Consider the following 21,782-nt stretch of genomic DNA (forward strand, 5'->3'; position numbering starts at 1 on the left):
AAGTCACTTTCAGTCAGGTACCCTTCTACATAAAATAAATGTTTTGTTAACAAAAACTAACTACCCATCCCTCCTACCTTGTATTCATGGATTTAGAGCTTGATTGTAATTTTGACTGCCCTCCAGGTATTTGCTTGGTAGGTAGAGTGGAAACTCTCTACATTACATAGGTGCATTCCTGGTAGCATAACCGTTTCCCAGGCCCCTTGTAGAAGGATCTTTCTTGCAAGTTGTTCTGTTGATTGCGTCCTGTCTCCTCTTCCCTCCCTTCTCTGCTAACAGGAAGACGTTAACTTTATGTTTTCCTGTTTCTGACTACGTGCCCAGGCAACCAGCTTCTTTTGTGAATGAAGATGCCTTCTTGATTATGGTTCCTTGAAAGACATGACAAAACTGTGTCTTAATTTTTTTTTTTTAATTTTTAAAAGTAGTTTTTGTTGAATTGAGGTCTGTGCATACCTTCCTACCTCACACTCTTTCAAGCCTGTTGTAGTTTCTGAATCTCTTTCTTCTTCCTGGGTTGTCAGCCAAGTGTAGTTTACTGATTGATCCTATAATGCTTTTTTTTAATGATTTGGCTATTCTGTAGGAGCAAATTTGTACTCTTTGTGACCTGGAAACGATATGGTAAGACTTGCAGTAGAAATAGTGGTGGGTTTTTTTGCTTGGTTTGTTTTTTTTTTTTTTTGGTGGTTGTTTGTTTGTTTGTTGTTTTGTTTTGGTTTTTTTCTTTTTAAATGGACTTCTGAGTTTCAGCTCCTTGCTGTACTTTTTTTAAAGGTGTCAAGGGGCATAGACTGAGTTAGTAGCTGGTCTCATACACTTCCTCTGAAAAATCTTTATTTTGTCAGAAGTACGTGCAAGTATGCAGCATATACTCTTGCAACACGCAGAGAGAGTACTTGCTGAGGAATCAGGATTGTCAGAGGCTTTAACATGAAGACTTTGTGTAGGTCTGACAGATTAGCAGTTTGTACACTTCTAAACTATTTAGTGGGAAAGAAATTGCTCATCAAGTTTGCTTATACCGTAATTTTTCTTCTGATGGCAAGCCATGATTCATTCTAGGTACGTTCAAATTCAGCAATATGGGTAATCTGTTTTCTTTTAGTTTAAGACTAACACCTACACCCTGCTGTAAAAATCATCAGCAAAAATTGTTGCAAATAAGTGCTTGAACACAGTTAAGAAAAAAGGGAAACTGAGTCACAGTGCTGTGTGGTGATACTTTCTGAAATGTAACCAGGTAATGGTAATGTAGTTGGAGTTGACTCTGATACAACTAAGCCTCAGAACAAATTACATGATGTGCACATTTTGCTATTTGACTTTGAAGAAGGCCATAGGTGCTCAAAGGATTTTAAGTTCTTGCTGCTTGCTTCACCCTCCCACCCCCCCATTCTGTTTGCCAGCGCTTCGGCATTCTCTGTCAGCAGCACGATCTTTCCTGCCTGGGACCCAAGAGCAGATGTAATGTAGCTGAGGGTGCATTGCACATTCTGATTGTGCTGAGCATGTTTTCTTGGTTAGAGGGTTGGCTTAAACATTTCCTGTCCTCGAACCACCCCAGAATTCTGCTTGTGGAGTTTTCTGTGGGAGTGCAACTGGAGCTATTTTAGGCAACTGATCTGGATAGAATCCCTCCCCTGCTTTTGTGGCAGAGGGGAGATAAGGGTTCCTTTTTAGCTAGGTCACACCTCTGATCTGTTCCACTGTGTGGCCTAAAAGCAGTTATGTTGGCATAACTGGAGGAATGAGCACTGCAGGAGTGGACCAGGGTGACAAAAGCAATGAGATGAAAAGTTTACTAAAGCCAGTATTACCTCTGAGTGGGGGACAGCATCCTAAAGGGGCTACTTCTTTCCCACTGAATTTGATAGTCAAGCAATCCAAATCCATAGTTGCTATAACTGAAGTGTTATGCTTTTGCAAGTAGACACTTCTAAATCTGTGCTAATTGGAGCATAGAAGGGCAAATGATCTGGTTATTTAAAAAAAAAAGTTGTTTGTGAATGTTTTAAGTTATTCTTAAAAAAAAAGGTTGGAGCATATTTTTCTAAACACTAATAGTATTCAACCTGAAAATTGATTCAGTAGCTGCTGTAGTAATTTTTTTTTCTTTTTTCCCCCTAACAGTAATTACTTCATTTTCGTTTTTGTTAGCTGGACTTAAGAAAAAAAGTTCAATGTAGCTTGACTTAGAAATGTTTCTACTGCTATCACTTGTGAAGCTCCTGCAGGTAAATGGGCAGGAGACTCAAGTCCCGAGGATGGTGGACAGTGGGACAGCAGTGTAAAACTTGGAAGTGGCTCTTGGCTACTTCGTGTGTGAGGCACCTTGTCCCCGTTTGTTTGGTTTTTTTTTTTTTCTTTTGGAACTATCCTTTTCCTTGCTGCTACCGTTCATTCGAGAGCCTAAAGGTAGGAATACGGATGTAGCACCATCTAGTGTTCCTTTAGCTGGAAAGGGAATCAAAGTGCTTTTTTTTTTTTTTTTTTTTTTTTGTAATTTCAGTGCAGACCTGGATAGAATAGTTTGGGCTGGAAGGGACCTTCAAAGGTTATCTAGTCCAACCCCCCTGCAAGGAGCAGGGACATCTCCAACCAGATCAGGCTGCTCAGAGCCCCGTCCAACCTGGCCTTGAATGTTTCCAGGGACGGGGCATCCACCACCTCTCTGGGCAACCTGTTCCACAATGTCACCACCCTCATTGTAAAAACAAATCTTCCTTATATCTAGTCTGAGTCTGCTTCCTTCTGTTTTAAAACCATTACCCCTTGTCCTATCACAACAGGCCCTCCTAAAGAGTTTCTCCCCATCTTTCCTGTAGGTCCCCTTTAGGTACTGGAAGGTCGCTAATAAGGTCTCCCCAGAGCCTTCTCTTCTCCAGGCTGAACAGCCCCAACTCTCTCAGCCTGTCCTCATAGGAGAGGTGCTCCAGCCCTCTGACCATCTTCGTGGCCCTCCTCTGGACTTGCTCCAACAGGTCCCTGTTCTTCTTATGTTGGGGGCTCCAGAACTGGACACAGTACTCTAGGTGGGGTCACATGAGGGAAGAACACAGGGGCATAATCACCTCCCTCGACCTGCTGGCCACACTCCTCTTGATGCAGCCTAGGTTGCAGTTGGCTTTCTGGGCCCCAGGTGCACATTGCTGGCTCATGTTGAGCTTTTCAACTGCCATCACTCCCAAGTCCTTCTCCTCAGGACTGCTCTCCACTCATTCTCCGCCCAGCCTGCACTTGTGCTTGGGGTTGCCCAATCATGTGCAGGACCTTGCACTTGGCCTGGTTGAACTTCACGAGGTTTGCATGGGCCCACCTCTCCAGTGTGTCAAGGTCCCTCTGGATGGCATCTCTTCCCTCCAGTGTGTCAATGACACCACACAGCTTGGTGTCATCGGCGAACTTGCTGAGAATGCACTCTATCCCACTGTTCATGTCACCAACAAAGATGTTAAACAGGGCCAGTCCTAATGCCAGCCCCTGAGCATACTTCCAGTCAGGAAGTATCAGGAAGTCAGCTGTTTCTGATGGAAACAGCAGCTGGGGTTGGAGGCTTCCTTCATTATGTAATGGCCTCTGTCCTATTTTTTTTTTTTAAAGCAGGAAGGTTTGTAATCCTGATACAATACAGCAGAGCATCACTAAGTTGCTCAATAGTCCCAATTTTTGTGAATTATAAAAGCCTCTTGGTCTGATTGCCTTTTTTCCTTGTCCATCAACTGCTGTCAGACAAATCCCTCTTTCTGGGAAAGGAGGATACAGTGGGGATGGAAATTTGAAATACCACTGGAGTATAGATTTACTCTTGTGACAGATGTCTGGCTGCCAGCATATGTTTGTGGGGTTTTTGTTTGTTTGTTTGTTCTTTGTTTCTCTGAACTTGCTGTGTTATGTATATTTTAACTTTCAGTCTGCCTTCTCATGTCTGAAGACTCACTGTTTGTAATGATTTTGGCATTATATACTTTGTAATCCAAGAGTTAACTGCTTAAGACCATCCTTCATACTTCTCTGAAAAGAGAGAATGAATGGACTGTGATTAAAATTGCTTAGCTCCTTTGTTGGTTTGCATGATTCATTTGTTCATAATACTAATTACTCTTTCTGAATGCATGTAGGGGTGTGTTTTCTGACTGTTGTGTTCTGGGCAATTTCCTGAGGATTCTTGAGAAATATTTTGTGATGATGATCTGTTCTGTGTCTTATTTTGTTTGACACAAGTCAGGTTTGGGGTTTTTTTGGGTGTGTGGTTTTTTTTTTTTTTAAATAAAGTTACATCACTACATGGTTCAAACCATTAAATCCCTTTTTCTCTCAGCTAGGAGGTGGCTCTGGGAAGAGTTAATGTTGTTTGACCTTGCAGGTAGTGTGGCTTCTACCTTACTGCACCAACTGCAATGATGGGTAGTCATAACACCTAGAGAAACTGACTTTTTCTTGCTCTGAAGCCTCACGCAATCTCCTAGCAACAGAGACATTTGAGTACAGAAAGTTTTCTCTGGATTTTCATCATACTTCTGTCCTTATTCAGGCTTTAATTATGTTCTCATATGAAACAGAGCTTCTGTTCTCTTCCATCAAATGTTACCACTCTTCATGGCAGCATGTTTTGGTGACCAACTGATCCTACACATAACCAGCGTAATTCTCACCATTTTTCCTGTAGTCACTTCATTTTTAAGAGCATGCCTAGGGCCTATAGAATTTCCATTCCAGTTCCCTCATGTCCCCCACCCAAAGGTGCATGGTTTTGTTTGAAAGGCTGAATTTCTATTCTTTCTGTTCAGAGTCTGACAAAGCATGACTGCCCCAAGATAACTCTGTAAGGATTTTGGTAATAGAGGTTGTTACTACAATGCTTTGCTTTTGTTATATGGGAGATGGGAAAATACAGAATCTGTGACTGTCTTGTTTTGGGTGCATGAGGAACCATCAGAGGGTGCATTCTTGGTATCTGAGAATGTAGAACAGTGCTCTGGTTGTGCTTGGCATCTGTTGCAGGCTGCGTGGTGGTTGTCCTCTAAGCATTAAATGTTTATGAAAGCATTGATAAAATAATAACAGTTTTGAATTGTTTCCCTCTATTTGAACCTCTGAGTTCTGTTGTGGTTACCTTTCTCTTTTAGTGGTTGTTTGTGACACAGCATAAACTGCTCTAGCACTTCCTTCTTTTTCAGCTCCTGTTTTGGGGTGGTACTTTCATGTTTTTCTAAGTTTGGTCAATGTGAGAGATGTAAGATACTGCTTGGGGGAGCTGGAATTCAAATGAAGAACGTAAGAAATGCCCTACTGGGTTGGGCCAGTTGGCTCAGGGCTGTATTTCTGACTCTAGCAACAGCAAGATGCTGGATCTGGAGAGCATATGTGCAGCCACTCACAGTAGCTTATTCTCAGCATAAGTACCTTCATCATGCAGAGATGTTGTAGGGATATATACGTCCCTGCCTAGTTCTTTTAGTGTCTACTACTGTTAAACCCTTTCTGAATTGCATTGTGTTACCATGCGAGTTCATGGGTTCTATGGGCTGTGTGCAGCAGTACTTACACCAATTTCCCTTTGGTTTCTGCCTGTGTTTTGTTTTTCTGGTTATGCAGGATTTGATGAATATCAGTTCTTCATTCGCCTTATGATTTCATCTCCATGATTTTGAAAAACCTCCATCATTTTCACATCCCAGCCTTCTCCTCTGCCAACTTTCTTTGTCTCGGCTTTAAAACTTTGAGAACATGGGCTCTTACCTCAGTCCATTTACTTTGCTATTGCTGTCACCAGTCTCATCCCATAAGCTTGATCTGATTATGGTCTATTCTCGGTCTTCTTTCCTGACGCTTCCTAGAAGTAGCTATTGCTAAATTCTGAGCACTCTTTCTTTCTCTAAAGCATGCCAGAAATGCTAGTGCTATTACCATGAGAGCTCCCTCAGCATGACTGGAACTGTACTGTGAGTCTGACTTTAGTTCTGCCTAGTATACTCTCACAAAATGATCTTATTCTCTATGCCTTCTGCATCATTGCCTCTTTCAATTTTCTGGCTAGCTTTTGGTGGATTCTGAGTCAACTTCACACAGCTTTGCTTCCCTCCCTGCTTCCCACTCAGCGCCCTCCTCCCCCCCGCCCTTGGCTTTTCCAGTTCTTACCCTTTGCCAATAAGTTAGTGTGGGTTTTTTTATTGGTTTTTTTTTCATGTGTATCTCAGGCATACTTTTTTTTTTCTTTCAAGGGTTATCTTTTTGTGTTTTGATGGGGTTGGTTTGTTTGTTTCTCCCCGAGCAGAATTCTGCTACTACTGCTGTGTTCATTATCCAGCCCTCTTGCTTACTTATACTCCTCTTCCTAGCATGATGTGTGGTTTGCAGTGTATACTGTCAGTTCCAGAGTCACTGTGAAAGCAGCTGTGAGAATTACTGAAGTCCACTGTGACATTTCTTAAAATTTGTTTCTATATTTCCTTTCTTTTGGGAAGCACTTGTCATTCCTAAATGCATGCTTTATTCGGGGTAGGGAAGCAGGAGAGTAGTAAGTATTCATCAGTATTCTGGGTTTGTTCTTTGGAGAAGGAACTCCTGAAGGCAAGTGCCTAGTGGATTTTTTGGGAGTATTTTTTTTTTGTTTTGTGTTTTTTGTTTTCCTGTTGCAATGCACTTGAATGGTACTGGAAGACTGAAAAGCTGCATTTGGTTATTGGTGTATTTCGATATGTGAAAACACTTTTATTCCGTTATTTACTTCCATAACATGCTAGCTGAGTGCAGCTTTACCGTTCTCCATCAGTGTAAATGTTTGTGTTCATCATGAAACAATAAATGTTCCATTTAAAGTCAACATCTTTTAAAGAGCAAACTACAGAAGAATTAATTCTTTTTTTTTGCTTGTGACTAAGGCTTCGTTGACAGCCATTGTTTAAGGGCTGGCACATTTTGTAGCTGAGCTGAACAACAAGCAAAAACAGGACAATTGCTTTTCAGGGTTTTCCGTAATTGGTGATTTATCAATGGTTTTTTGAGACATTCTCAGTCTGTCTTGGCAGCTGGAAGATTCTAATGGTTAATGAATGTGTTTATTCTTGCTGCTGCTGAACAGTGTGTTGCCAGCATGCATCTGATACATGAATAGCTTTTGTTCTTGCTCTAAAAGAATAGCCATGGTGGTGGAGTTTCCGTTTTTTTTTTTTCTATTTCACGTAAAAATAAAAGCATGATTGTCCCTACATTTATCTAGAGGGAGAAACATTTCCATAGTTAAGCAAAATTCATTTAAATTTATGGCATGGTGTACAGTAGGAACTTAATAGTTTAATGGCCTCTCATCTCCAAGATCTGTCTCACATTTTAATACCCAGCTGGAATGTGTGTGTAGGATGAAACCAAAGCAGGGAGACTTTAACCTAATAAACAATGACATTGCTTGCATTTGAATTGCAGTTTCTAGCAGTTTTATTTTTTTTAGCTTTGCCATTACCAACCTTGTCCTGATATTTATCTGGTGTGTTTGACTAAGCCAAGTTTTCTCCCAGCTTAGTTCTTCAATATGCTTTCAATTGCCAAATTTAACTGGAATTTCATACCGAGGAAGGTGACATGCCCAAAATATTAGTGCTTTATGTACCCGAAAATGCAGAAATAGGTGGAGCTCAGTGATCTTTATGAGAAGACATTTCTGTGGCTTGTCCACTGCACAGGCAGGCTTGGCCAGTGCCTGATGTGACTGAACTGAAGGAAAAGCATTTTTAATTCCACTTCAGCTAGCAGTCTGCTCAATGCAATGATTTTTCCAGCACAACATTGTTCTTTTGGATAATATTGAGTGATCTGATACTTCATACCAATTCTCCTTTGCAGTAAAGGAAAACTTGGTGATTGTGTTCTGTGCAGCTTCCCCACCCTTGCATAAACTTATATATGCACCCTCCTCACTTATATACTGAGCATGATGTCAGATGGGATGGAATAGCCCTTTGGCTAATTTGTGTAAATTAACCCCAGCTATTAGTTAATTATCCCAGCTGGGTGCCCCAGCCATGGGGGGCCACCAGCTCCAGTTCTCCACACAGCTCAGGTGAATATTAACTCTATCCTAGCCAGAACCAGGACAGTCCTTTAAAACTTCTGGGGAGAAGGGACTTTTCCAATTATGAAGCTGGGTTTGTTCTGGGGGGAAGGGAGTGGGAGATGGGAAGAAAAGCAAACTCTTGAAGTCTTTCTCCTGCTCTTATAAGTGCGTGTTTGTATGAATTAAAAGATGAAGTGGCAGATAGCTGAAGTGATATGTGGTGTTATATAGAGAAGACGATGGGAATCCCTGTTTGGGTGCTTCATTCTTCTCCATGGACTGGACTTCTTGTCCAGAATCCTTTTCCATGATTTAGTGTGCCCACTTGGCTACCATAAGTACTGCCTGCCTTTTTCATCATGCCCCACCTACATAAGGTGGGAAGTCCAGTTGGGATCTATGCGTGCCAGAGAGAAAGCACTGTGGGCGGTACTGAGTTACAGGTCAACTGAAGCCTTGCTGTAGCAGCCCGAAATGGAAGTAACCTGAGGCTGACATGGTGTCTTTTTATTTTCCCGGGGAGGACTGGATTTTGTGCAGTGTTTTCCATGTTTAGAGGCAGAAGAACCACTGCTGAACCAACTTTGGTTAAAGGTGTGTCAGGACTTGCAATTCCAAAATCCCGTCATGCCAGTCAAGTTACAGAAGCTGCCACGGCTGTCTGAGGAGTCTGAGTTTTAAAGGTATGAGATGGCTTTCTTGTTGAAGAACTTTTCTTCCAGCAGTTTGGCTTTGCAGCCAGCAGTGAGACTTCTGATGTGTAGGATGCTGAGGCCGTCTTTCCCTTTGGGGTAGGTCAGTGACTTGGGAGAAGAGTGAATTTTCTTTTTGTTACAAGTAATTGTCTTTGCCCTGGAAACTAATCACACACTTTACATTAAAACATGTGTATTGGCTGTATATAGCCCTGAGTTCAGCAGTAGTATCTGTGAGACTTCAGTATAATTAGCCACGTTCTGGGCATCCTAGAACTTAAATTGAATAGGAATATGATGAGTTCTGGGGTTTTGCCTGTTACAGATGTATATCTAGAGTAACTGTTAAATAATGTTCAAGAAATACTTGGAATTTTGGATCCCAGTTAATACTTAGTGCCTGTTTCTGTGTGGGCCTGTAGAACTCAAATAATGGATGACTTTGGGCTGTGTTTCCCTTTTCAGTAGACTAGCCAGCAACCTAATTGCAGAGTTGACATTTTGTATCTACCCTTTTGCTTTTCATTTTTATGTAGAGCTGCTTGTGACAGTAATGACTAGTTCACTCCATTCTATGGTTGCCTAAATGGACAGAAAGCATTGGGCAAATGAGACTGTTGGTCTGCTTCATGCAGCTGGGAAATACCTGCTGGAAAAGCTTTTAGAGGAAGACCGTGTTTCTTGCTGCCATCCCTGGAATACGATTAGAATTTAGGTTTGTGGTCTACTGAGAAAGAAGAATCCAAATGTAGTCATGGCCTCTTGGCTGGTTGTCAGGCTAGATTAGGTGACTTATTGGAAGGAGTTTCCAGAATTTTCTCAGTCATGGGATGACTTTCCACATTAGAGTTGCATATTTCTTCACCCTTTTAAAAATGGAGTACACTGAGTACACTGATAATTCTGAACAGGACACTTCCTACTTAAATAGTAGAAAATGTAATACTCTTGTGTGAAGGTACACATACTGTAGAATTTAGTCTTTTTACTTAGAGATGCAAAATTCGCCAAGTGCTTACTGATTCTTGGCCCCTAAGAAGGGACACAGACTTTCAGTTTGTGTTCTCTGTGGGTATATGCATCTCATGAAGCAAAAATAGCACTCAGGATTCACTAGTACTTAGCATGAGTCTCAAGTTGATGAACTTTAATTTCTTGCATTACATGTGGCTGAACTTTAGTCTGTATGTGGTAACCCTGTCCTCCAGAGAACTTTACTTTTACTTAACTGGTAGGGAGCCAGTGCTGGAATTCACCCTTTTCTCAGGTATCATGTGCTTTTTAAAAAAATAATTTGCTATTTATTGACCAGCCATTTTCAAAGAGTTTTTAAGTTTTTCTGTTTTGTTTTAGCAAGCTGAGTATTGAGGGGAAGTGTAGTGTGTGTGTGTAAGGGGAAATGGGACAGGACTGAAATACAGGGAGAGGAGTAAGTGGCTCCATATTAGATTGAAGAAATCTTCGTGCTTTCTCCAGAGTTTCCTTGTTTCTGTCACCTTATTTTTCTTCCTGGGCTCTTATATAGTTTCCTTTCCTTAACTGCCTCAAAAGGTTGTGATAAGTTATAAAGTTTTAAATCTGTTGGGGGAAATTTAAAGAATTTGCCTGCAAGTGACTACTGAGGCCTTTGTTTAGTCTTTCTCTACCCCCACCCCCCCGCCACCTTTATCCTCTCCTCCCCCCTCTTTTTTTTTTTAGTCTCTTGTCCTCCCCTTTTTTATCTTTTTTTTGTTGTTCTCCCCTCTTTTTTTTTTTTTTAATTTTTGTTTTGTCCCTTTCCTCTCTGTTTTTTGGGTGTTTGTGTGTTTTAGTTGGTGGGGGGGTGTTTGTGTGGATTTTTTTTGTTTGTTTGTTTGCAGGGGTTTTTTTTTGTTGTTGTTGTTGTTGGGTGGGGTTTTTTTTTGGGGGGGGGTGTTTTACTTTTTGTCCTTTTCCAATTTTTTTAAGGAGAGGGTATTTAGGCTGCCCTTTTCTGGCTGTGGGCTGAATAAGAGCTGCTGGGTGGTGATGCAGTGCACTAATCTGGAAGATGTTCAGGGGTAGGTGGGTGATACAACCTGGTGACCAAAGCTTGTTCTTTGAAAGCTAGCAAGCAGCCCAGTATTTCCCCAAGGCCATGCCTGGAGTGTAGTTGTTCTACTGAACACATCACTTCTGGACAGCAGTTGTTTCCCTTTTTGTTAGAGAAGGCACTTCAGGGTAGCAGAGCTGCTTTGAGCTGTTTGCAAGGTGTTCACCTCCACCAGGACCACAACTCTGGAGCACGGCGCTTGGGCAATGATACAGTCTCTGGGTAGTTTTCTTGTGGTCTTCCTTGTCTTGACTTGTGTGTTCTGTCTGTCCTTTCTTGAGCACAACCTGACCCTGGAAATTGGTTTGCTCCATTTGCAGCAATGGGCTGTAAACGAGAAACTGGCTGACAAAATGTCATTGCTGGTTTAGGGGTTCGGGTAATAAGGCACTTCTAAACGGCAGGTGGCAGCATCTACTGCCAGAAGGTTCTGTGGAGATCTGGAAGTCCTTTTAACCTTGAAAGGGGAGCCTCTGCTTGAAAACAAACCAATAAAACCATAAAGGTTGAGGATGGTTTCAACCAGAATTCAGACAGATCAAAAATGAATATTTTATGTTCCATGTAATGACTGTACTGATTACCTATGTTGTATTGTGTTTCTAAAAACTCCTGAAGATAAAGGCTTTGAGATTTGTAGAGTTTGTCTTCTCTATGTATGTATTTTGTTTATTCTTGGGGGTTTTTTTTTTTGGGTTTGTCATGCCCAATGGCCTACCCTCCTCCCCCCTCCTTGTCCCTTCTTCCTTTTATGCTCTTTTCTCTGAATTAATCACTGCTTTTATTGATGCTGAAATAGGTGCCCCTTGTTTATCAGTCAAGCTAGGTTTCATTTTTACAGTAAGATGTTGACTATTCAGTCATAGCTGTAAACAGATGAAAACCAAAAGCCCAGTAGGGAATGAAGTTTGACAGATGAGCTGCTTTAGGTGGCTGTTGTTTGGAATGAGATTTTCAAATCTGTCTACGTGTGATTCGTGTTGAAGTTAGTTCAAATGAGGTTGAATTGCGTGGTCATGAGGTATTGGCATAGTTCCTCCTGTCCAGATAACACTGACAGCTAAATACATGTTTAACACTCTATGGGAAGTGACCTAATGTATTGATTGCATGGCTGTGTGAGTGCATGATCGAAATGGCAGTGGGTGACAGCACCCTGCACAATGTCTTATGATCTGTGTGACATTATGTGCACAGAGGGGGAGTGGCAGTCCTTGAGGTGCTGTGCCCTTTTGATACAGTCAGCTCCCTTTGTTTTAGACCTCTCACTCCATTTTGTGTTCCATCAACTCCTTGCACACTTGTCAGCAGAGGAGGGATGTAAGTGTACATCCCAAAATAACAAAGTGTACTCTTATCCTCACTTGGTTGCCCTAAAACTTATGCCTCTTTATTCCCCAGTTAATTTACGGGAAGAGGGAAAAAAAAAAAAAAAAAAAGAAAAAAAAAAAAAAAGGCACCCTCAATTCAGTCTTTACAAAGAAAAGTTATCTTGCTGTGCTTTTTCAATGGATAGAGGTGTTGACTAGAAGAGAGGAAGCAGATGAAATAGTCAAAGGTATCCAGTTCAGCAAGTCTAATAAAATTCCTCTAAAGAAATGTAAACAAGCTGAAACAACTAGTGAACTTTTAATGTCTGTCTTAAGTTGGAAGGGAGGTGGTGGAGAGGCTTCAGGTGATCAGAGAAGGGGAAATATGCCAGTTAGTCAAATGTCAATGTATTAAAAGACACAGAGCAAGCTAACAAGTAATCCATTAATAATTAACCAAAAGGTACGTACTGCAAGAAAAAATGCAGACAAGAGCTCAATGGGAGTGTTCTGCCCAGTTTTGCATCTTCTTTATTGAAAGAGTTGAACTATATTTTGTTGTGTGATTTTCATTAATGATCAACTAATTTTCTTAGGCTTATGGTGTTATATTTAACTCAGTAAAATGTAGATACTATGGATGACAAAAGGAAGCATAACAGGTTTATGTGTATTGGACTTCAGTTAAATTAATCATAAAAACATAAACCATATTTTGAATATTCTGAGTAGAGAACTAGTTAACTTACTTTACCTTTGCAGTTTAAGCAGAAATATTAACAAAAACTATCTAGAAGCAGAGTCAAGTTTTCCATAAAATATAACTTTTGTTTCAGGATGGGGAATGGCATTAGTCAGCGTACATTCTCATACCAAGTGCCTGCACCTCAGAAAAGTGAAGGGGAAGGCTGCGTAGTTGTATTACTGAGAATATTGCTGTGATTTAAATGGTGAACTAATGTTTAGTCATACACAAGTGTAATTACAGTGTCCTGTTTTTCTAAATAGCCAATTACATCAGAGTCTGCCTCTTTTTCCTGCTGGTACAGAGTTTTTAAAATCTCAGGAGAAGTTAATGACAATAGCATCGTAAGTTGCCTTTCCAATTACTCATTGATATCTTTTCCAGTTTTAATGCCTTTTGAATTGCTCAGAAACACTCAAGATTTGTTATAAGACAGAGTGGAACAATGGTCTTGGTTGACTTGTATTTGGCTGTAATTCTTATTATTTACTGTCTGACCATGTTCTGCTGGATTTCTTTTCCATAATAAAACTGTATGGGTTTCTTTTGTCCGTGTGCATGTGTGGGGGTTGGTTTTTTTGTGTGGTGTTTTGTTTTTGTTTTTTTTTTTTCCCTGCTAAATTTTGTCTGTAACTTCTCTTGCATTCCATTTTCTGCTACTTTTTATGACACAGCAAACCATTTTACTTCTCTACACAAAATTATTCAAAATCATTTGCCTGAAACTTTCCTTTTCATCTATAAATAGTCAATCAATTTCTTTTGAAATGTTAATTAAAAGCAGAAAGACAGTAAAGGTTTGAATTTTTCAAAAATTTTCATTTCCTTGTTCCCGAGAAGACCATCTCAGTCAGACTATGTAGGCTCTTACGTTCTTCACAAGAGGTGAACTAACATTTCAGCCATAAAACAACCCCAACAAAAAATGAACCCCATGTTCTTGACGGTGGGAGCAGTTAGGTAATAGAAAGATATATATCTGTATCTACATATCAACAGATATGTAGATATAGATTTATAAAAAATCTTTGTGTATGCACGTACACAGACACACATCTTTGCATGTTTTGTTGACATCAGCAGGTGTTTTTTAAAAGACCAACTGACTTTTCTGAGCTCAGATGGTTGCAGGCACTGAGATGCATGTTGTCAGCAATTACAAAGGTAGCCAGAGAAGAAGAAAAGTTTGTAGTTACAAGTTAGCACTCAGCGTTAGAAACATGAGAAACAGGTATTGATTCTCTGTGTAAATTAGTAGCCCTCTGAGAGGGCTGCAAGGACCTCTTAAAATGATGTATGCAGGCTGACTCTTGCATTGCACAGAGCTCCATAAAAATAGCATTGCTGCACATGTGAGTACCTGGTCCCACTAACTTTTGCACATCCACTTCTGCAGTGAGGTTTGGAGAACACTTGTGTACCACAGTTATCAGAACAGCCCTGATAAAAGCAGAGGAGAATACCTCCTGGTAGATAATAGCTAACTCCTTGAACCATAAGGTATAATGCAACTTTCCCAGGTGGATTTTGGTTTTAATCAATAGGATCCTGTAAAGGATATGGGCGGGAGATTAACAGTATGAGTTCGTCTTTGTATCCTCTACCCTGTTATCTGGTAGAATAATAATGTTCTTGCCATCTTTAGTGCTTAGGATGATGCTTATGACAGTGCAATTTCTGTATTAGAAAGATGAAATAGAGGTAGTTGATGGTCTATAGAAAAGTATATTACTTCCCCGTTACCTGTCTTAAGTTGGGAGGGAGGTGCTGGAGAAGTTAATTCTCCTCCCCTGACAGAGGTTAATTCCACTAGCTTGCAATGGAATTGCAGGTCTGCATCAGCCCCTCGGTGATGAGTTTCTCTCTTAGGAAAATAGGTGTCTTTGTCAGGGAGCAGCAAGAGCAGGGCTGCCTTACAGCCCTGCCGGCAGCTGAGTCCGACCACAGGATGGGAAGGGCAGGATCCTTGATGACAGAGCCCAGTCCCTTCCTTCCTGAGCAGGGCAAAGGTGCTGGCAGTAATGGGTAAAATTGACTCTCCAGTTATCATCAACACCAGATACCGAGTGGATCTATAGTCAACCGGGGAAGCCCAGACAATGAGTCACTATCAGCAGGGAGCAGAGCTGGGCACGGACCTACCCTAGAGCACTGCACAGTGGAGGACAGGGGGCTTGGGTTTAAATGGGGCTCCTGGGCCACTGGGCAGAGGGTGCTGGATGGTCCTCAGTGAGCCTGGTCAGGGCTGTAAAGGCCTGTGGGTGCACTCAGGGCCTTGGCAGTCTTTGCTGTTTACTGTGGAGTGACTCTTAGCAAAGGTTGCAGGAGTTGAAAATGGTTAAAGATGAAGCTGCACTGCACAGCATGTGAGCAGCCTTCCTGAGTGCTTGCTCTTCCGAAATAGATGTATATAGCTCTTTCGTATTTTGGGTGAGTGGGTAGTGGTGGGAGGCTGTGGTGTTCCTTTCTTTTTGTTCTGCCATGGAAATGGCAGATTGATGCACTAAGTATTTATGGAAAACATACCAGGGGTTGCTCTGTTTCTTAATAATTATTTAGCAAAACAGTGTAGTTAATTTTATCTGGTGATAAAAATTTATGTATTTAAAATGATCATGCCTGTGGGCATGCACACACACAAAAAATTCTTCATTGTAGAAAAATATAAATTGGAAGGTGCCTCTGGAGGTTGTCTGTTATGACTTCTATTCAAAGCAGGTCTTTTAAGGTGAGTGCTCATGGCCTTGCTTAGTCGAATTGTCAATCTTTCCAAAGATGGGAGATTTCTCAGCCTCTCTGTGCCCTGTTCCCGTGTTTGACCATCCTTATGGTGTAAGTTTTTATGTTTAATTGGAATTTTCTGTGTTAAAACTACTCAGCTCCCTCTTGTCCTAAATTTTGAATCTCCAGTTTTAATTGCAACATTTTTGCAGTTGTTGATAGCTGTTGGTATCCATTTTTAAAGCTGGGTGCAAACTTGATATATTTGTGAACATGAGGGACTGATGCCACAGAAAGCAGGTCGAGATAGTGTCAAAAGGTTCTCTGGAAGTTCTTGTAGCCAACTTTACCAGTGCATCTTAAGTGTGAACTGTGACACTGTTTGCTATTGTAATCCTGGGTTTCTTGAGAAAAATCTGCTAGCGGCAAAGGCAAAAAATATAGTGCTATTGAACTGTGGTCAAAGACCAAGTTAAGGAGATATGTAGAGCTTGCAAGCTAAAAATAATCTGTCAAGTAGAACATCAAAAATGTAAATTCCTGTATTCACTAATCCTTTCTCCATACCCAGGTTGCAACTACCCTGTCTTGGTCAATGCTCGCTTGCTCTCTGTCATTTGTCTCCACCCCACCCCCCTCGCACCTTATTCTTTAACAGATGAGTCCCTGCTTCTGGAGGTTGGGCTTCTTTTCCCTAAGAGCGTACCCTTGTATTTTTTGCTAGTAAATATGCTATTTTGGGATCATTTGTGCTAGTAATAGCTTCTAAACCAGTTAGTATCTACCTGTTTTCTACATGCAGAAAAGTCTTGCTGATGCCAAACCGGCATCTTTGCTAGCTTGTGTGTGTAGTACTCAACTTAAAGTAACTAACAGTGATTGCCCTCTTTCTCTTACCAGATGTGTGCAATAGTACCAATCTACCTGAAGTTGAAATCATCAGTCTACTGGAAGAACAGCTGCCTCATTATAAGCTAAGAGCAGATACAATCTATGGTTATGACCACGACGACTGGCTTCATACACCTCTCATTTCCCCTGATGCGAATATTGACTTAACAACTGAGCAAATAGAAGAGACCTTGAAATACTTCCGTAAGTCAAAAAATCAGAAATTGTACTGAGGAACAAATAAAATTGTGTTGTTTTTGTTACCGTCTCTGAAGTATCTGTGCAATTCTGTTACAACTGTGGAAAGCAGGAGAGTTGTTTGTGATTTATTGCTTTGGTCTTCAAGTTTGTGGTAGATAGGAAACATTTAATCAGAAACAGCAGTTACATTTGTAATCTGTGCATGCATCCCTCCACATTATCAAACACTGATGAAACTGAAATGCTTCTTTTTGCTTATGATCCTGCTGGCAAGAGACTAAAATGCCTGTACATATACAATGTAGAAAGCTTAGACCTGTTTCAGTATTTGGGTTTTTTTTTTAACATGTTCTGTGTCATACTGCACTGTTGTCTGATGGCACTGTGTGCCAGCATCACAACATGACATCAAATAATTTTTCTGCAGCTTATGCTTCTAGGAAAGACTTGTCAAGAACCAAAGTCTGAGCATTTGGTTCAGATGGTTTATCTCTTAATTCTTTCTTTTGTTCATATTTACACAATTAGACAAAAAGGTATCTTTTGTGCCTGGAGGGAAAGTGTCAAAAGTGTGTGAAAAACAAAGAAAACTTTCTTGGTTTTTCATTCTTTTATTTGAGCCTTTTATCATGCTTTTATCATGGTGAGTGGATTCATGTCTCTCTGGGTTCTTCTACTGTGCGTGTTAACTTAGCTGTGCAAGTAGTGAAGACTTCTGTGATTCATCCTCTAGTTACTGATTTATTGAGTAATGTATGATTAAGTGATTCTTCCTTTTTTTTCTCCTCCATGGTTTGACATGAAGGTGCAATTTTGTGGCACTTATGCATGTGTGTCATGTTAAAATAGTCTGCAGAATATCAAACCAGTAGGTTTTATGGTAAAGCTATAGTAGTTAGACCCACATAGTAGTGGATTTACATAGATTATAGTAGTGGATAGATGTAAGTAGACTTACTGAGGCACTGTGGAGCTCAGAAGGGATGAGTTACAGTGCTCAACACAAACCTTTGCAAAGATGGCTTCATTGCATTTTGAAGCACCTGGAGAATTCACTTTGTAAGGAGCAAGGTTGGTAAAGAAAAGCATTAAGAATATGAAGAACTGAGTTTTTTACTGTAATGCTTCAATAGAAGGCATTAAATATTTTAGTAGATAGCTTACATATGGTCTCCACCTCCCCTCAAGCAGACAAAAACAGTTGTAAGGGGGAGAGGCGAGCTGAAGCTAATCTATGGAATCAGTTGTACTACAACCCCTTGTTTTCTATCAGTCCATTACTGTTGTTATAATGATGACAGAAGGTGGCTTAAAGAAGTGTTTTGAAATGTCAGGTTTCCAAAGTCTTCAGTAACCAGATTAGTCCTGTCTCACAAAGAAGATTGTCTGTGCTGGTGCACTGCTGCAGTAACCGTGGGAAAGATGTAGGAAGACAAAAATCCACGTAGAAGCATCCTAAGTCTCCCAACAGAGATGCTGGTGGGGCATCTCAGCTGCAATAGTGGCTGACTGTTGGGAATGGATACAAAATGAAGCTATATACAACAGAGGAATCAGATAGCAGTAGCTGCCTGTGACTGTGAGTACTTAAACAATTTTTATGCAACTTTTAGCTTACAAGCATAACGACTGCAACTTTACCATGTTACTGTGGTTGAAGATTTCATCCAATCAACTGGCTTGATTAAAAAAAAAAAAAAGTGTAATTCCTCCCACAACATATGTTTTATACTTTCATTGGAAAATAACTGCTTAAAAAAGAGGAACTGAGCAAGGACAACTTCCATACAGAAAAGTTTATTCCTTACTGCTTATATACAGACATCGGTGTATAGATAGCAGTTTAAGAAGTTTAAGCAAATTTGGATTGAGTCTTAGACTGATACCCTGGCAACTGAGGTCTCCGACTTTACCCTTGTTCAGTTATTCTGATTGAGTCATATAGTGCATCTATACATGCCAGTGCAAGATCATAAAACTCTGGCATGTTTGGAAATTATGGCATTGATTGTAAACATTGGTTTATGAAAAAAAAAACTGTAAAAAATATTATTTTAAATAAATTGGCAGAAAAGCCCCGTGAATTGTACCATCGTCGCTTTGAAGAGTGTTTTCCAGGGTGTGGCTGCTTGCACAATGATTCATTTTCAGTGCTGCAATTAAGGCACTCCTCCTGCACCTGTTTAGTTTGTTTTAGAAACCTTGACGAGGTGGTAGGCAAATACTGTAACTTGTCTGTTGGAAAGTTTTAGTATAATCTTACAAATTTCCACTGTTTTCAAAACAATATCCTTGTGGTCTAAGAATTGTATGGATATAGTTAAATGTACTAAATAGTGAAAATGAAATTGCATAATCTGTCAACGTTTTCCTTAATTGAAGGAAGAATTAATTGATTTTTTTTCTGCAACAGAGAATTATTTGCTGCAAAATTACTTTTATAAGAATTCAGATGCACTCCACATACAGATTGTTGCTTTACCTTCTTCAAGCTTTGAGAGACACACAAAGATAATTGAATATTTAAACTTGAGCTAGTGCAGAACATTTTTAGGTGTGAAGTTGTCTGCTTGGCTGCTGTTGTGTTGTAGTGTTGATCTGCTTTGGAAACTAGGATGTAAGAGGGAGGGAGGGGTATGTTGTGGCTTTGTTCAGAAAGTGTTCACAAACCGAGAAATACTGGACAAGGGGGATGTTTGCGCACATTTTAATATATGTAAATATTGTGTATTATTAATATATGTGAATCTGTCTTTTGTAAGACTTCCTCTTGTTTATGGAGAAAGCTTATCAGGAAAAGCAACATTTTATCAAGTCTTACCACACCAGTTAAAGTGTAACTAGTTAGGCTGGAAATAGTCTGCATGGTAACACAACAGTGACAGTCTTGCACTGTAACTCATTCCTTTAATAGTGTTCAGGTACCTACTGTGAACAACTGGAATTAGTAGGAAAGGGAAATGTGTCTGTTTTGCCACTGGTTATAATTGCTTCCCAGCCCCTAATCCAAGGGCAGTAGAGGTTGATTTGTGGGGGGTGGTAATTCAGAGCAGCTTTTTCCTTCCTTCTGCTGTAGGTTTTGAACACACTTGCGGCCAGTTACCCTACCCAGTGACTCTTTTTTAACTTCTGTCTCAATTGTGATCCGTATCTCCTGCTCTGTCCCAACTCCTTTTGTGAGTTTTGAACATAGATGTCTGAACCTTTGAACCGCGGTACTGGACTACTTGAAAATATTTCAAGGCCCACAGGAGTAGGAAAGTGGGGTGGAGTGTTAAAAAAAAAAAAAAAAAAAAATATATATATATATACATACACACATATCTACAAAAAAGTGTGTGTGTATATGCTTATATAATAAATATATATAGTATATGTGTATCAATGTACAATTGGATTTATATTTATCTTTTTGAAAGAAGTGAAAATATAGTGACTAAACTTTAAATCTCTACTCAAAACGAAAATAATTCCTCAAATACATTTTTGGTTGTCTTGTAAAGTGCCCTGAAGTTAATTAAAAATTTGACTATCTTAAGCCTAGTAAGTAAACTGATTCTGAAAGTAAATGCCTTTTGAACTGTAGCATTGTCTTAATTTTTCCTGCTTTAGAATGGCAACACGAAAGGGAGAGAGCTCATTTGTCAAAAAGGTTACGTAAAAATCTGTGATCGATTTGCAACTGCAACCCAGAATTTCAGGCTGCACACAGAAAACAGTGTTCTAATTTGCATGGATTGTCTCTCTCTGAGAACTGTACTTCGAAAGAATTTATTTGGTGTTTAAAATGTAATTTGTGTATGAGTTATAATACATGATTTCTGTATTAGTCACATACACTTACATATTCATATATACCCATTGTGCATTTTGTGATTTGTTCTCATTATCAATTTAGCATTCTCCTTTTCTATAAAACAGGCTTGTTAATAGGAGACTTGTGATATTGGATACCTACTTATCTGTGATTTTTAGTTTCTGAATAATAAATTTATATTTAATAAGAGAGGTTCTGTGGTGGTTTGGATAGATTCAGGTGTCTCCAAGACCATTGCCTGCAAACGAGTTTAAATCACTTGTAGTGACAGTGTTCTCTAGTTTGATTTAATCTGTATTTGCATTTGCTTCTAAGAGAAACCATAAGAAATATTACTTCCAGGAGTGATTCAGCATATAAGGTAACTGGCAGCTGCATTGCTGTCCTCTAAAGTAGAAGTACTGAAAATACGGAGTTTTCTGAAGAGCTGATGGGTGTTCAGAGTGGCGTATTATCAAGCTTTTAAAGTATACAGATGCATTTTTCATTCCATTAAAAAGTAGATTAGTAGCTATTAATGCTCACACATACTTTTCTTACTGTAACTGAACAGGTACTGTTTCAGGGGACAGAGAGAGCGCACTGGGTTTCCCTTTTACTGTGGGAAGCATATCACAAGGGAACACTTGAATTTAGGAAAATAGTCAATCATTTTTGAGTGAAAAGATAAATTATCTTGTGTGGATTGCAAAATGAAGAGAGTGCAAATGCTTTTAGTAGGGCCACTGTCTTAATGGATATCTCCGTTTTGGTTCCTGATTTTTTTGTTGATTGCTTCTTTAGGTCTCCTTGGGTTTGTACATCCATCTTTGAGAACATAATGACGTATTAGGATGCATGAAGTACAGCTGTTCTCAAAAGTAGCTTGATATTCACAAAATTCTGTCTGTTCTTGTGTTCTGTTATTTCTCCTTAAAGAAGAACAAGAATTGAACATGTACTAGAAGTTAAGCACAAGTGTGGATGGAAGAATCATAGAATGGTTAGGGTTGGAAGGGACCTTTAAAGATCATCTAGTCCAACGCCCCTGCAAGGAGCGGGGACATCCCCGATGAGATCAGGTTGCTCAGAGCCCTGTCCAACCTGGCCTTGAACGTTTCCAGGGATGGGGCATCCACCACCTCTCTGGGCAACCTGTTCCAGTGTTCCACCACCCTCATTGTAAAAAATTTTTTCCTAATATCCAATCTAAATCTACCTCCCTCTCTTTTAAAACCATTACCCCTACTCCTGTCACAACAGGCCCTACTGAACAGTTTCTCCCCATCTTTCTTG

At 40.0% G+C, this 21,782-nt stretch overlaps 1 protein-coding gene across 3 annotated transcripts in view; it reads left to right on the forward strand.

Moving 5' to 3' along the window:
* TRAK1 (trafficking kinesin protein 1) overlaps positions 1 to 21,782 on the forward strand; it is a 137,764-nt gene that overhangs the window by 50,249 nt on the left and 65,733 nt on the right. For all 3 annotated transcript variants that reach the window (XM_086742853.1, XM_086742856.1, XM_086742857.1), the window contains one exon: positions 16,499 to 16,693. Coding sequence is in view for 2 of the 3 variants with exons in the window: in XM_086742856.1 (XP_086598982.1) it covers positions 16,499 to 16,693 (195 nt within the window). In the remaining variant the exon portion in view is untranslated. The remainder of the gene's footprint in view (positions 1 to 16,498; positions 16,694 to 21,782) is intronic.

This window comes from Chlamydotis macqueenii, chromosome 2, assembly GCF_036417535.1.
Source record: "Chlamydotis macqueenii isolate bChlMac1 chromosome 2, bChlMac1.mat, whole genome shotgun sequence".
NCBI lineage: Eukaryota > Metazoa > Chordata > Aves > Otidiformes > Otididae > Chlamydotis > Chlamydotis macqueenii.